Below are 14952 nucleotides of genomic sequence, written 5' to 3'. Positions count from 1 at the left end.
TTTCTTTCTCATAGTTCATAACAAAGTCATTTTTCCACAGCTACTGTTTGTCCCAAACATCTGTACTACTCTGGGAAATAAAACAGAAGTGGTCAACTTTGTGCTTCACCTAAAGTGGGTCACAGGAGAGGTACAAGCAGGTCTGGAAGCAGTCCAGTAGCCCTGACAGTAGCAAACAGGAGTGCATCCTGCTCTTCTCTAGCCCCTAAACCAGGAATAGAAGATAAAGAGAGACCCTTATTGTAGTCCTTAGTCTTTCTGTAGGGACAGAAGGGACAGGAAACAGAAGAAAGCAGCAAGAAAAATGGAGATATGAATGTGTCCTATCCTGTTTCTAGATGCAAGAGAGGAGATGGGAAGTGAGAAAGAAAGACTCTTTTGGGTCTCTCTGTGGGCTGTGAAGCATCTGTCTGGGAAAAGCAGCATCTGTCTGAGGTAGAGTAGTGTGGGTGACACAGGAGTAGAGGACTGAATATCACCCTGAGGCCTAGAAAATTCTTCAGTTCAACTGTGGGACAAAGGTAGAGAAGATCTACACACCTGGTTTAGAAAGCATGCTTCCAGCCCGGGAAGCCTGGCTAGGCTGCTGCAGACAAACACTTCTCCAAAACACTAGGGCTAAATGCAAAAAAAACCCCACAGACAAGGAAACCACCCTGAGTTGTCAATCAGCTTCTTCAAGAAGAGGAAGAGAGAAGAAGAAAGGGAATATGTAGGATGAGAAAGAAAGAAAGAAAAATGGGGTTACAGAAAACTTATTTAAAAATATTACTTCACCAAAATTCAAATCAGTTATTTTCTGTTAAATAGATTGTGCTAGTAAGTTATAATCACCTTGACTTGCCTTATCTAGCCATAGCATTTCTTTAAGTGCACGTGCAGTAAATTATGTTTATTTGCCATGATGTTCTTGCAATCAGAATTAGATCTCTGCAGGTTTAAGTTCTCTTCCTTTCCTACAGCAGGAGCTGAGATTTGAAAAAATGAACAACTTTGCTCATATGCTACTCTCCATTTCCCCTCTTTTGATTACTCAAACCTTCTACTCCAGGCAGTTGTATTTAGGAGGTCTTCTGCTGTGCTAAAGCTTTGCGGCAGATACGATATGACACCAGCTGCATGTCCTAATCTCAGTCCCTAACACTGAATTAATATAGTGTGTTTTTCCACAGATATCCCTAAATTCAGAGATACATCTGAGAAAGGAAAAGACAATAATTCTATTCCCATTCAGACGAATTACAACCCTAAATTAATAGCTGAAAACTTGTTTGCAAAAGTCAGTAGAATTCAAAAATGACAGTGTGTAGTTTGGGAAGAAAGAAAATCACATTGACATGCGTGAGGAGGAAAAGGATTGCAGTATAAATAATGTAAGAAGCAGGGAAGAAGGGATGGACAAAAAGAACATATTATTGTTAAAAATCAATATACAGTTATAAAAATCATCATACAGTTTTTATGAGAACCTGTCCTCCTCGAATAGGTGAATGCATAGGAGTGTACCTCAGTAGCCTAAAAATCAGACTGTTAAAGAGAAGTAAAGCAGACCATGTTTTTACCACTTGTCAAATAAAACACAACACATTTCTGAGTAACTAAGGCAGTATGTGTGCTGGCAAACTAGCAGTGTATGATACTGTCATCTGTATATTGAGGGAACTAAGATCTGCCAACTCAAAGAAAGTGTGTGGCTTCCCAGAAATTAGCAATTTTATCTGATTAGTAATGAAGACATTTTTTTTTCTCTTTCCTGAAAGAACATCTCCCCTTTTTGGGTTAATTTCTTGGAGACTTCCTCATATCAAACTTCAACTTTAAGAGCTTGTGCCTAAGGGTTCTGGAAACCAGGTGCATCAGAGAGCACAGTTTAGGAGACATTCTCAGAAAATATTTTGTCTCATAAATGCTTCAAGTGGCACAGAGGATAGCTTTTCCCCAGTGATCACAAACTGCCCTTCCCTGCTGCAATGCATGGAAGGGTCTCCAGCAGAAGTAACAGATCATGCACTATGTCCTCAGTGCACCTCAGGATGCATTTCTTTCCCTCCGTAAGAGCATCTTGATTTCCTAGTGGAAATTGGAGAATACTTACCTGTGTTCATATATCCTTACTACTCACAAATAATGGAAATGACCTTTAAAATGCATTTCTGCTTCCTCTGCAGAGAAAACTGAGAGGACTGAGGTCAAAGACAACTCACCATCTCTCCAACATTCATCAGTGTGTGACATCTATACTTAGCTTTTGTATTTTTGCTTGAAACCACTTATGTTTGCTACCTTGAGGCTGCAGCAAAAGTGGCCTCCTACCATTCCTTTAAAAGCAATTTAGAAAAGAGAAACAAAGAAAAGTGAAGACACTGCTTTACAACAGAAAGGATGACCTGGGAGTAGATGCTCAGACACCATGAGTCACGATGCTTTTCTGGGAAGGGGCTCTTGCCATGCACTGAAGGTGGACCATACTATATTTTTTTATTCAAAATACTGCCACATAAACCATGCACTGACCCATTCAGAGTAACTGAATGGAAAGAAGACAGCGTATAGCTTAGCCAACAGAGACTGAATGATCAAGCATCAAAGGTAGTCACATTGTGTTCCCCACAATATGCTCTGACAGTCCACAGACAGCTGGTTGGTCATATGGTGCCAGTCTCTCTTCCCTGCTTCTAGCTGCTACACGATATTAAAAGGAGCGGGAAGGAAGGGAAATCCCTTCTTAAAACTGTGTATACAAACAATAGTGGCATCAATGCAGATGGAAGGGGATCCTGTCCAAAACACACAGTCAAAAGCAGCAAGTGCTTCAGAATTTGACAGTTGGTCTCTACTGAGCCAAGCTTTTGCGGAGAAAGCCGTTGCACCCAGAGATGTCCCCTGGCCACTGAATTAAGGGAGAAGGAGGGGGAGGGAGCCGGTGTGGTAGCCCCTGAAGCCCAGCCCTTGCTGCAGAGGGCAGGGTCCCACCATCGTCAATATCAACAATCCCTGTGGGATTTCTTGGTTCAGGGCCCTTAACCACATTTCTGATGGGAACTCTTCCTCAGGATCTTCTGGGTAAGCCATTACATACATGCAGACCCTAAGGGCACTGTGGATGTTAAGGCGTCTTCCTCACTCTACATGCTGACTCTACATCAGATGAAAACCTGGTGAACAGCATCCAACCCTGCCTCCCACTTTCCTGGGCAGGAAGCCTGGCCAGGGACACACAGCCCTCCTCCACAGCAGGTCCCGAGGTCTGCTGAGCACATCAGACTCACAACATACATCTAGGCACTGCACCAGGTCTGAAATCTGATAAAGGAAGCGAAGGCAGAATAAAAACATTTCATTTCAAAATATAAAGCTTTTTGTGCCATTCTCTTCATCTACCAAGCCATAACAGTGCAAAGGAACATAGTTACCTGTGCTTTCACATCAAAGCTCTCAGCTCTCTAAAATGTTGTTTACAGCCTGACAAAAGCACCTTATTCTTAAAAGCACAGATCTGCTCAGCATCTCTTTCAGAAAAAATTCATATACTAGGCAAGGCTGGGGACCTAAGGGAGATAAATCAGGTTGGAAGAGCACTGCGGATTAGTACTCCTGTTCCCACTACAGCATCTTGCTTTCTTACGGGGAAAGCTTCCCATAAAGGCAGCATCCCCTGGCATACTCAATAGGTAATCCATCCTCCTCTTGCCTGATGCTTCAGTCTTCTGCCTACACCCTCCTGTGTTTTCCAGGTGGCTGCTCAAAGAGTAGGGAAGGAAAAGAAGAGAGGAACAAGACATGGCAAGATTCCAGGGCCACAGAGAGAGAAGTTGTCTGGGAAAGCCATTGCCAGGCAGTGCTGCCTACTCATCAGAGAGAATCAGGCAAAATTTGCTGGAAGTCTGCCTCCCTCAGATGTCCACTCACGCTGGTTGCTGCAGCAGCAACAGAAAACCTTACACAGTGGTATCGAAGCAAGAGAAGAAGCCTCATTCCTGTAGCACAGAAAGATTCAACCTCCTGCAGAAGGTGAGCTGAGCCACAAGACAGAAACGTGGCACAACCTGCCCTCCTCTAAATCACAGCCCCCAAGGGAAATGGTTTCAGCCTTGTCACTGGTCTTGAAACATGTCTGTTGAGAAGGCCCCCCCACAAAATACTCTGCCTTTTTACTCAGTAGCATATTTAGGGGCTAGAAGAGGCCTTATTTTCAATCCTCTGAGTGGTTTCAAGTTCACCTGCCAGGGTTCCTTGAAGAGTTGGTTCCACTCCCTTCAGGAGCAACCTGCTCTCCTGGCTCTCAACCCTCCGGTTGCAGCCTTATTTTACATGGCATCCTCTAATTAGAGAGCAAGAGAGACCTTGTGCTTAGGGCACTCTCGGGGAGGGCAAGTCCCAAGTTTCATCTCTGTGTCAAGGACTCGGTGTGTGTTGGTGTCTATACACAACACAAATCCAGCGTTCCTGTTTCTCTTTCCCTCGCACTCCATAAATATTAAAGGCTTCCCTACCACTACCATGGTCTACTTGGCATCACTGCCCCATAGCATTTTCCAGATGCTCTCAAGGTAGCTGGGACACAGCACTTCCTGCTGTCCTCCCATCACTGGGGAGCTGTCTGGCGGCTACGGCAGGCCAGCAGCATTGCTCTCGGCTGTCTTCTGAAGGACACAAACATCTCACTCTTAAAAGACATGCAGAAGCATCTCCTGGTGATGGTAACCATGAGGAATCTCAGTGCCAGAGGGCTGAGGTGTAACCAGCCATGTCTCCTCAGTGTCTGCACTGAGGAGTTCATTCTGGATTGGTGAGGCCCTCTCCCAGCTGCACAGGAGCGTGACAGGAGAGCCCACGCTACCTCCTTAAGGACTGGGTTCTGGTAGAAGGAGCCAGCACCTGAGAGGAAGGTGGCACATCAGTGCATGCTACCACTCCCAAGTCCCACTCAGGACCTTGGCCTGAGCAGCTACCAGTTTTGGTAAGACATTGAGGTGCTGGAGTGCATCCAGAGACAGGCAACAAAGCTGGTGAAGGGTCTGCAGCACAAGTCTTATGAGGACTGGCTGAGTGAGCTGAGAGTGTTTAGTTTGGAGATAAGGAGGCTGAGGGGAGACATGATCACGCTCTGCAACTATCTGAGTGTTGTAGTGAGGTGGAGGTCAGCCTCTTTTCCCCAGTAATGAATAGTAATACAAGAGGAAATGGCTTCAAGTTGCTCCAGGGCAAGTTTAGATTGGAGATTAGGAAGAACTTTTTCACTGAGAGGATTGTTAAAGACTGGGATGGGCTGCCCCATCCCTGGAGATATTTAGAAGATGAATAGATAAGGAGCTAAGAAACATGGTTTAGTGGTGGGCATGGTAGAATTAGATTAGTTAGTGGTTGGACCTGATGTTCTTAAAGGTCTTTTCCAACCAAAATGATTCCATGGTTCTATAATTCATCAGCATACAAATTTCTTTTGTAGATGGGAGTCGGATGACACTTTCACAACCTGCTTAATGAACGTGGCTGCCAAGAGGTGAGGTCCCACTCTTTCTCCTGGCAGCACGTTCCCTACACTTCCTGCACACCAGCCCTGCAGCTAATGCAGCTACACCTTTTGCTGAATGAAGGACTTAGTACAACTGAAAGCTTTTGTCCTCCACTAATTTTTTTCAGCTGGATCAGCTTCCTGGTCTGGTAACTCCATTGCTGCATAAGTGCTGGTGCTAGCATAACAGAAAAGGATTGTTCAATGGGGTCAGGGGTTGGGGCCAGGGGCCAAGATGGATCCAGCCCTCTTGGCACTGTATAGGCTTAAGCCAGTCAAGAAATAACCACCTCTGGGTCTTAAAATATATAGCCTTTTGAAAATATTGCATGTGTTCTTAGCTTGGTTTTAAAAATAAGATGTACATGACTGCATTCACCTTGATGTGAATTATTTCAGTCTTTGCTAAATATTGTACTAATGATAGCAGTGGGAGCTGAAGGAAATGCACTGTCTGTTTCATTAAAGACAAGCTTCTCAACTTTTTAAAAGAAGGCTTTTTTTTCCTGCCTTGTGCTGAACCTGAATACAAAAGCCAGCATCATAAATGTGAAGGCCATGCTCTTCCAGCTCCCTTGTTTTTCCTTGTCACCACACAGGCTCGCTTCAGGGTGTATTTTCCTCTCAGTGTGAGTGTGACGCTACAATTAATACTAATGGCAATTAGTAGGGCATATCAAAAGATGAGCATGGCACACATTAGCAGCAGAAACCAGCTTTCTGCATTGTTGGCTCTGCCTTCAGCACAGCTATTTAGGCGCTTGGATATTTCTCAAGTATGGATTGGTGATCAGCTGTGGAAACATTTTCAAAAAGGCAATGCCTCCACATGAAAAATAGCAGGTTAATAAAAGAAGCCAGGTTTAATTACATGCTTCAAACAACAAAATGTCACAAAATCACCCAATACACTGTTATTACCAATTACAATTCAGTTCAAAAGTGAGACCTGTCTGGGTGTTGAAATTAGCTCAGTTTAGTAGGAATTTCATGGCTGAAATGTCTTAGAGAGATGGGAAAGTGAACTGGGAAGGACATGTTCCTATGTGACCTGATCTAGGTGAACCTGCTTCTGCAGGGGAGTTGGACTAGATGATCTCTAAAGGTCCCTTCCAACCCCTACCATTCTATGATTCTATGGGGAGAAGTCCATAGGAGAAATAGCCTTCAGAGAACAAAAAAAAGAGTACATAAGGATGGACAGCACATATGGGAAAGCAAGAAGCAAGGCAGGTGACTTGAGACATCTTGAATATTACCCACTGTTGGCTACTCAGATAAAAAGATTTTTGTGAAGTTTAGCTCAAAGAAAGGTTGTGGTACTTTCCTCATGAAATCTGTTCACAGAAACAGGAGCAGACTCCTCTGTGGTCAGCAAGCTTGGTAACTGTATCGAGTTGGTGGCTTTGTCGGCTTCTAGCTTCAGCACTTCAAACAGGCAAGTTTGTAACTAGTCCTGCAAAAACAAAACAACAACCAAATACTGCTGTACCTGTCAGTGTACTGACTAACTAACGAACTAATGCATGTCCATCCAAGCTCTTCAGTCAGTGGCACACAATCGGGCTTGAGAGGCACTCACCGTGAGAAGGAAATGCGTCCCTGTTTCCAAAGGGCCCAATAGTAAGGATGAAATGCAAACTAACTTAGTTCCTTGGCAGGAGGGTCTGTAGGTTGCTTACCCCACCTGAAAAGTGCACTGGGCATCCAGAGGGGGATGCTCATTCCCTGCTTTGTGACGACAAGTCTGGTGAAGCTATTTCAAATGTAAGGTGAAATACTGTATCTCAGATACTGAAACTTGAAAAACTGCTAATGTGGAGGTACATGTAATTGAGACGTGGGGTCTCCTTGGATCTGCACTTGGATCTACCTGCGAAAGAGATGAGGGCAGTAGAATATCACATTGAAATTTTTGAGACTACAACTATTTCTTTCCACACGTTACAAAAAAACCCAAAACCCCTAAAACCAGGCACTATTAGATTCCAGCAAAACCTCACCTGAGTGTGGTATAAGTGAAACCAGCTGACCAGTCAGGCTTCCCATAGACCCATAGAAAAAGTGGGATATCTAACTTCTGCACTGAAACAGCCTCTATCCATGCAACACCTGTTTGTTGGCAGATAAGTGGTGACTTGGCAAATCTCTAATCATCTCCCAGGTGTTTTGATAAAACACAAAAGCTGTCAGCTTGGACCTCACATAAATATTTTGTGCCCTGAGGGTGGTGGAAAGTGTCTGTGCACAGGCACTAGCCCTCCTGCTCAGGACAGGTGAAAGATGCCCCATAATTTCCCACTCTTTGCCCTCAGGGTAAAACCACATTGGTTACAGAGTAAGAAACCTCCCCGTTGGCTTTCTCCCTCCCCATCACAGCCTAGTCTGAAGGAAATCCCAGAAGGAAAGCTTTACCTTGAATCCTTCTCCCTGCTCCAGCATGTGTGCCACTGACTAAACAGCAATTCCACAGCAAGGGGGTTACCATGCTGCTGCACTGACTGTACTCCGAATCATGGCTTTAGGTGCTCTGCCCATCCTCTCAGTTCAAACACAGATGAAAGGAGAGATGCACTTAGAAGGCTCAGCTAGTCTTAAGTGGTGCTGCTGTTCCTGTGGGACATCAATCCTGCTGCTTGTAACCCAAAGTTGTTAAGGTAAAACAGGCCAGAATGAAAAGAACAAATTATTTAAGAATCTGAGGTATGTAGATAAACACGATAAAAAGTTACAGTGCTTAAATTGATACAATGACAAATCTTGCAAACATCACAAAGCAAGCTCATTTGCTGCTTTAATACCGAGGCACCTGTTTTCTTTCTAAGCCCCTAAGCTTTTTTTCCTGTGCCATCTCTTCAAGAGCAAAATTCAAAAGCACAAAATTTAGAAGGTGTTTCCCTCATTCCATCACCTCAGGTCAAACAATATGAAATGTGTTTGAAAGAGGAAAGAATATTACTTTTTATAAAGATTGTTGATTCTGGCAGTCAGCTCCCAGCAAAAAAAGATACACAATTACTGCAGTCTATTTGCAAATTTCCTTTTGGAAAGGAGCTTAGAACTTCATGCCTTAAAACTAATTTTAACCCAAACTTGTCAAGCAAGTCTGTGGTCTGAAAGGAAAATGATTATGCAACTTCACAACAAATGGATTCAGGTATTTCTCCTTGTTCAAAGGTGACAACAAGTAACAGAAAAATGCATGCAAAACTGGAATTACTTTTGCAGTGCTCACCTCACTTGCACTCCCCTCAGATTTCATGGCAGGTTAAAACCCATTGTGCTGTTCTTTTATCCCTGTGTGTATTATCACCTAATATCTTTGAGCTTTTTTGAATATAATACCTAGCACACTGTTTGCTAGATATAAACAGCAAGATCTAAAGACATAAATAATAAAAAGCAGTAATTCTGGACATTCTCATCCCATACTCAATGCTTCAGGGAAGTAAGTCTATGGGAGAAAATCATTGCAGATTTCTCCATAAATAGAGAGCTGTGTACCAAACCCAGAGGCACAAACAGGAGAAGCTTTATGTCTCTGTCCTTTGGTTTTTCTTCCTGGCAGAAGAGGGCACAAAGCTTAACTCCGTAATAATGAGAACCTAATATAACCTTCCAACTGGCCGCTAACGGTAGTGCATCTTTCAGCAAAGCTGAGCTACTGATGACTCATGTATCTTGGTGCAAGAGAGAGGGCGGGTGGGGGGGGGGGGGTTGGATGGAAAGGAACAAACCACAAAACTCAGATATCTTGATCTATTTAAAGCCTTTTGCAAGAGAAAGCTTTTAGAGGGAAAGTAGGAAGATGAGAGCCTAGCCTGGTTCAGCCCTGTCTGGCTCTTTCCACCATGCACTGACCAGAGCATGAACTTTGCAGCCGCACAAGGGGCTTGTGCAGTGGGGAGGAGGCTGAGAAGGAATGCAACCCATCCAGCACAAGGGACTGCAGCAGGTGGGTCTGGTCCAACTGAGTGTCAAGATACTGATTTCAGACTTTTAATTTGCTCCTGGCCTGGGTAAGACAGCCCACTTCTGGTGGGGGGGGGGGGAAATGGAGAAAACCTTATGGTGCCAGAGGCAGATACAATTCCTGAAATGCACACGTAATGCAGTACGGACATGTTATCCATCCAGGACAGCAGCCAGTGGCCAAAGTAGCCCTTCAAATGCTGTTCCTCCAATGGGATTCATGTCTGTCCCCAAAGCCATTACTTTTTATACATGTGTATACATACATGCCTCAAGACAAAAGCTTGGCTCCCCCCCTGCCCCCCATTCCCTCTGCTCTCCTGTTCTATTGTAAACACAAAACCAAGGGTTGACTCATAAACTATAATGACAAGTATTGGGCATTTTTCCGTATTAACTGAGGCACCCCACGAGCAGTGTCCTTGAGGCTTCTTGGCTGTAACATACCTTCTGCTGTAATCAATCTGTAAGTGCAAACTGTTTGGAATCTCATTATTTATTACTCTTCTCATGCCTGCCTTACTGTATATTGAGTGTCTTCCATTTAAGCGAGCTAAAAAATGACAACTGCTTCTCACAGTAATTGTGTATATTCCCCTGGTTTGTACACAGTTACAGGAGTTTAGCAAGTTGTCTTTTTGTTGATGTGTGGCTTGGAGACAAAGCCACTTATCAAAGTATTTGAAATCATAAAGATACTTTCACATTAGACTAACAGCATTTGTCAATATTCTAAGTATCAGAATTGCTTTGCTGGGGTAGACTTCAGGTTTGTTGAGTCAGTGTCCCATCAGAAGCACTTAAAACAATCCAGTCCTTCCCAACAAAACCTAACTCCTCATAATAAATCTAATCGCATTATATAGTACTGCTCATGGAAATTTTTCCCAGTTCAGCATCTACCATACAAATTCTATGTGTTAAGACTCTGAAATCTCATCTTTGTTTACTGCAATGTCAGGAGCCGACATTTACATAACTGCCTGACCACCCCATCAAGTTGTTTTCCACAGCATCCAACAGCAAAGTCCCATCCCTTGTCCTTCATAAAAGAAATATATCCCTCATTTTATCTGTTGTGCCCCCCTCCTAGCCTGCATCATGAGATTGTTTTCTTGTTCCCAAGAGCCTCTATCGTCTCCCACGACCTTGAAAAAGGGGAAGTCGAAAGCAGCTCCCTGGTTAGAAGTGGCAATGTCTCATCTGCCAGAGTGAGTTTCTGCAGCAAAGCCGTAGGAGAATTGGGATTACCTGGGGCAGTTTGGTTCAGCAACTGTGGGTTAGTCACTCAGGCAAGGCAAACCCTTGAGTCACTGTATCAGCCTACCTCCTCTGTTACACAACACTTGAATTGTAAGGAAATGCCACCTTTGTTGCCAAATAGCTGGTTCTTGGCTGCTCCTTCAGATAAACTTTTATCTTTCTTTTGGGGTACAATGGGAATGGATGCAACATGGCAATAATGTAACACTTTTCCTAATGTTACTCAGTTTGAATCAGCACTCCATTGTCTCTTGTGCAACATTTAAACAGCATCATCTAAATCTCTACCAGGAGAAGTTACCAGGAGTTCTTTTGAATATACGATTGAAACAGAGTTACTTTTGTCTTGACCTTTTTTTACCAGTGCCTTGGAGCAGAGCAGACGTTGCAACAGGGTGTTCAGCCAGCTGCGGCTGAGCGCAAGGCAGGAGGAATCCAAGCAGAACAGGTTCTCCCTCTCGTCCTCAGCAAGAGCCAGACTCTGCCACCCAGCATAAGGCATTGTACCTCGTACAATTGTACCAGTCCACAGGAAGACTGGCAAGCTAACATGTTAGGAAACCAGGGCAATCCCGCTCCTTGTTTCTGACTTTTTTTCCTGGCATCTTCCCAAGGAGCTTGGGGGGGGGGGGGGGGGGGGGAAGATGAGTTATAAACATTACAAAAAGAACAAGTGTTGCCAAGCTAAAAATCATCCAGCCTTGCAAAACTCTTCTTTACCCTAGAAGGGAACTGTTCTAAAATATGCATTTTTAAACAGACATGTAGGCTGATTAACTATGCAAACATCGATAAACTAGTACCATATCTAGAGTGCTCACGCTTTACTACAATGAACTGACAGTTGGTCTAAAAAACAAATTTCTAGGGAATATCTGATTTTAAGCAAAACTGTCCTTAAGGCAGGAGAAAAAGATCTTGTATTTTTAACAGAAAAGAAAAATCCCACACCAAGCAAGCCCTAAATTTGACAGCATAACACAAAGTGAAATTTCTGTATAAGATGTCTGTGAACTTGGCATTTCAGTGCCCAAGAAGAGAACTTCATGCATTGCAGAAGGACATACATATTTATTAAACCGTTATCCTCTGGGATAGGCACGCATTGTAATCAGCAAATACACTTTTAATATCAGAATATGATACAGACACCCAATTCCAAGGCACGTTAGTTCAGCAAATGAAAAAATAAACCCCAAAACCACAAAGAAATCAATTCCCAGTATCCAAGGAGGATTACAGAGGAAAGAAAGTAACGCAAAAGATGGGGGAGGGAAGTATCCTAGGCCTACTCAGAAGGAAAGAAAAAGAGGTCCTCACAGTATATTAAGATACTTGCCAAAAAAAAAAAAAAGCAAGAGTCATTCTTAGGCTTTGCTCCAACCTCCATGAATTGGCTGCCTGCAAAATAACCATGACTCAATCTTCTCAGATTTTGTTAAAGGGGCACTGACCTTCACACCAGCATTCCCACAGAGCAACTGAACTGTCTGGTTGGGAACAGCTTACCAAAATTCAGGCCATGTATGGTGCAGTTAATACAGTCACTCATGCATTTTAGATACGCCTGGTTATCTTCACTACCTAATAGGTTCCTTTGGAGAAAAGAAACAACAAGAAGTCAGAAAACCCCATCTTGCACATGCAGAGATTCGTGTCTAGGGAAGGCAGCTCTGGAAATAAATTGGAAGAACAACAGAAGAATTCCAGATGTTAAAAAGATCATTTAATTAAAGAAAGATAAATCATACCAAAAAAAGTTTAAGTCACCTTTAGTTAATACATTTGCATTTATTTTAGAATATACTCTACATCTGAGTAAAAAAGTTTTAAATAAATTCCAGTACATGTACAACTGTGGGACCCACCATCCATCCCGCAAAAGAGGGATGCTCTTTAGCCCACTGGGTTCCCTCCCGGGCAAGAGAAGCAATTTTCTGACAGTTTCCTTATGTTCATCGGCTTGCGTTGAGCCTCCTCGTCTGCCAGCTACGCCACCTCCTCGTACACGTACGGGTTCAGCCTCCCCGCCCGGGCAGAGCACAGCAACTGCTCGCCCCCAAAAAAAACCCCAAGAATGGGGGTGAGAAATAATTAATAAACTAGTAGTGATTAATTTACATCTCTCTCTCTCGTTTGTGCGTTGGTAGAAAACCGGATGCAGTCCTGGGAGGGCGCAGGGAAGCCGTGGGGAGCAGCCCTCCGCCGCCGGGCCGGGCTCCCCCCCTTCCCCCGCTCTCCCTCCCCCCCCAGCGCTCACTGCCCCCAGCTGCTGAAGCCGATCTCCTGCTTGTATCTGTTGGTGAGGACGTTGGCCTTGCGGGTGAGCTTAGAGAGGACTGAGTGGAGTCCGCTGAGGTGGTAGTGGAACTGCTTCTCCAGGTCCTCCTCCCCCTCGCCCTCCTCGGCGGGCCCGCCGCCCAGCTTGTCCTTCTTGCGGGCCGCCTCCTCTCCCGCCGGCGGCTGCACCACGCCCCACTCGATGTCGTTGCGGATGGACTTAAGCAGCATGTAGTGGCTGTACATGTCCCTGCGGGAGAAGAAGTCGGGGTCGCCGGCGGGGATGGCGGCCTCCCGCTGCGGGCAGACGGCCCCCGCCGCGTCCAGCTCCTCCAGCAGAAGCGGCACGTCGCGCAGCAGGCTAGGCACCATCACTGTCTGGTCCATGTTGTTCACGGCGCCGATGAAGCGGTTCATGGCGTTGAAAAGGGAGTACTTCTGGCTGTACGAGTCGCAGATCTGCATGGTGGCGGCGGACAGGCGGACGGACGAGCTCAGCGGGGCGGCTCGGACCGCAGGGGTTCCTCCGGCGGCGATCTCCTTCGCCTCCTCCTCGCTAGTGCCACGGGCTGTCCTCCGCCGCCGGCTCGGCGGCTATTGGCGTGCACAGTCCTGCTGGGAGGCGGCGGCAGGCGCCGGGGTTAGGGGCAGCTCTCCCTCCCTCTCCCAACCCGGCTTCCAGCCCCGTCCCCTCCCGCCGCCGCCTTTATCCTCGGCCGCACCTCCTTTTTTAGGCTTCCCCATCCCTTCTCACCGCCCTTCCCCCTTCGCGGCCAGCCTGCCGGGATGCTCGGTGCAGCCGCCAGGTCTCCCCGCTGCCTCTCCCCTCCGTACAAAAAGAGGCAAAACGCAAAAAAAAACCCACCCAAAACCCCAACCCCGCAACTCCTCCCGGGAGTCAGGCGTGGGGCTGGGAGGCAGCCGAGGGTACGGAAGCCCCGCACCGTCCCAGCGAGCTAAAACGCAGACCGTGACCCGGCCGAGGCACCCACCGTGTCCCGGAGCCGCTCACCGCCGCGCCGTCAGCCCGCCACCGCCCGTGGCCGCACTCCCATCCCCTCCGTCGTATTTATAGCGCGTATCTTAAAACAAGGTGTTTCCCAGTGCCACCCCCCGCGCCGGCACGGCAGATAAAGGCGGCGGGAGGCGGCCGCGCCGCTCTGACTCCGCCTCTCACCCCGCACCGGGGGAGGGCACCGCGGCGGGGAGGGCGTAGGGACCGACCGAACGACTGGCCAGCCGGGCCGGGCTGAGCCGAGCCGGGGGCACAGAGCACCCCGGGGGCACAGAGCACCCCGCGGGCATCCATCCCGCTCGCCGAGGGGGACCCTGTGGCGTGGCTTTGGCGTTGCCGCTGGCCACGGCAGAAAGGAGCGCTCCCACACCCGCGCGCAGCCCGCTCCACTCCCTCCGCGCGGAGGCGAGCAGCCCTGAGGCAGCGGCGGCGGGAGGGGGGATGGGCCGGGCGGGGGTAGAGTGATTGACGGGGCAGGCGGCGGGGACACGCGGGCCCCGCGTGTCGTTCGCGTTCGCCCGGGCCGCTCATTGGCTGCCGGGCTCGCGGTGAGCGTGACGGCCGCGCCGCCCGCCCCGCTGCGCTCCGCGTGCCCCAGCGGCAATAAGGAGCTGGCTGGCGGGGAGCGGGGGAAGGCGCCGGGGCCGCCGGCGCTTGTCTCGCGTCGCCGCCTCCCAGCAGCTCGCCGAGGAGCCGCGGCTCCCCAGTGCCCTCCTCCCCCTCGCATAGCTTCGCCGATCCAACCCGAGGGCGCAGGGGGGAGCGGTCGCGCCCCTTTCCCGGGCGGCCTTTTGTCTGCCGGCCGAGCGGGGCAGCGGGGGGCCGCGGGGCGACCGGCATCACCCCACGGCCTCACCTCCGGGCACAGCCAATCGGCGGGCCGTCCAGCGGCTCGGCTCCGCCGGCC

The 14952-nt window shown here is 47.4% G+C and overlaps 1 protein-coding gene across 1 annotated transcript; it reads right to left on the bottom strand.

Annotated features, from left to right (window-relative positions):
* Positions 1-12454: 12454 nt before the first annotated feature.
* Positions 12455-14421, bottom strand: MID1IP1 (MID1 interacting protein 1). Its single transcript, XM_062000038.1, has 2 exons — positions 14023-14421; positions 12455-13642 (listed from the first exon to the last, which is right to left on the bottom strand). Exon 2 carries the CDS (start codon positions 13493-13495, stop codon positions 13007-13009), a length of 489 nt encoding a protein of 162 aa, XP_061856022.1. The 5' UTR covers positions 13496-13642; positions 14023-14421; the 3' UTR covers positions 12455-13006.
* Between the last annotated feature and the right edge of the window lie 531 nt (positions 14422-14952).

Source organism: Colius striatus, chromosome 1, assembly GCF_028858725.1.
Source record: "Colius striatus isolate bColStr4 chromosome 1, bColStr4.1.hap1, whole genome shotgun sequence".
Classification (NCBI taxonomy): domain Eukaryota; kingdom Metazoa; phylum Chordata; class Aves; order Coliiformes; family Coliidae; genus Colius; species Colius striatus.
Note: the sequence above shows the minus strand (reverse complement) of the source record. Positions and strands in the feature narration are given on the sequence as shown.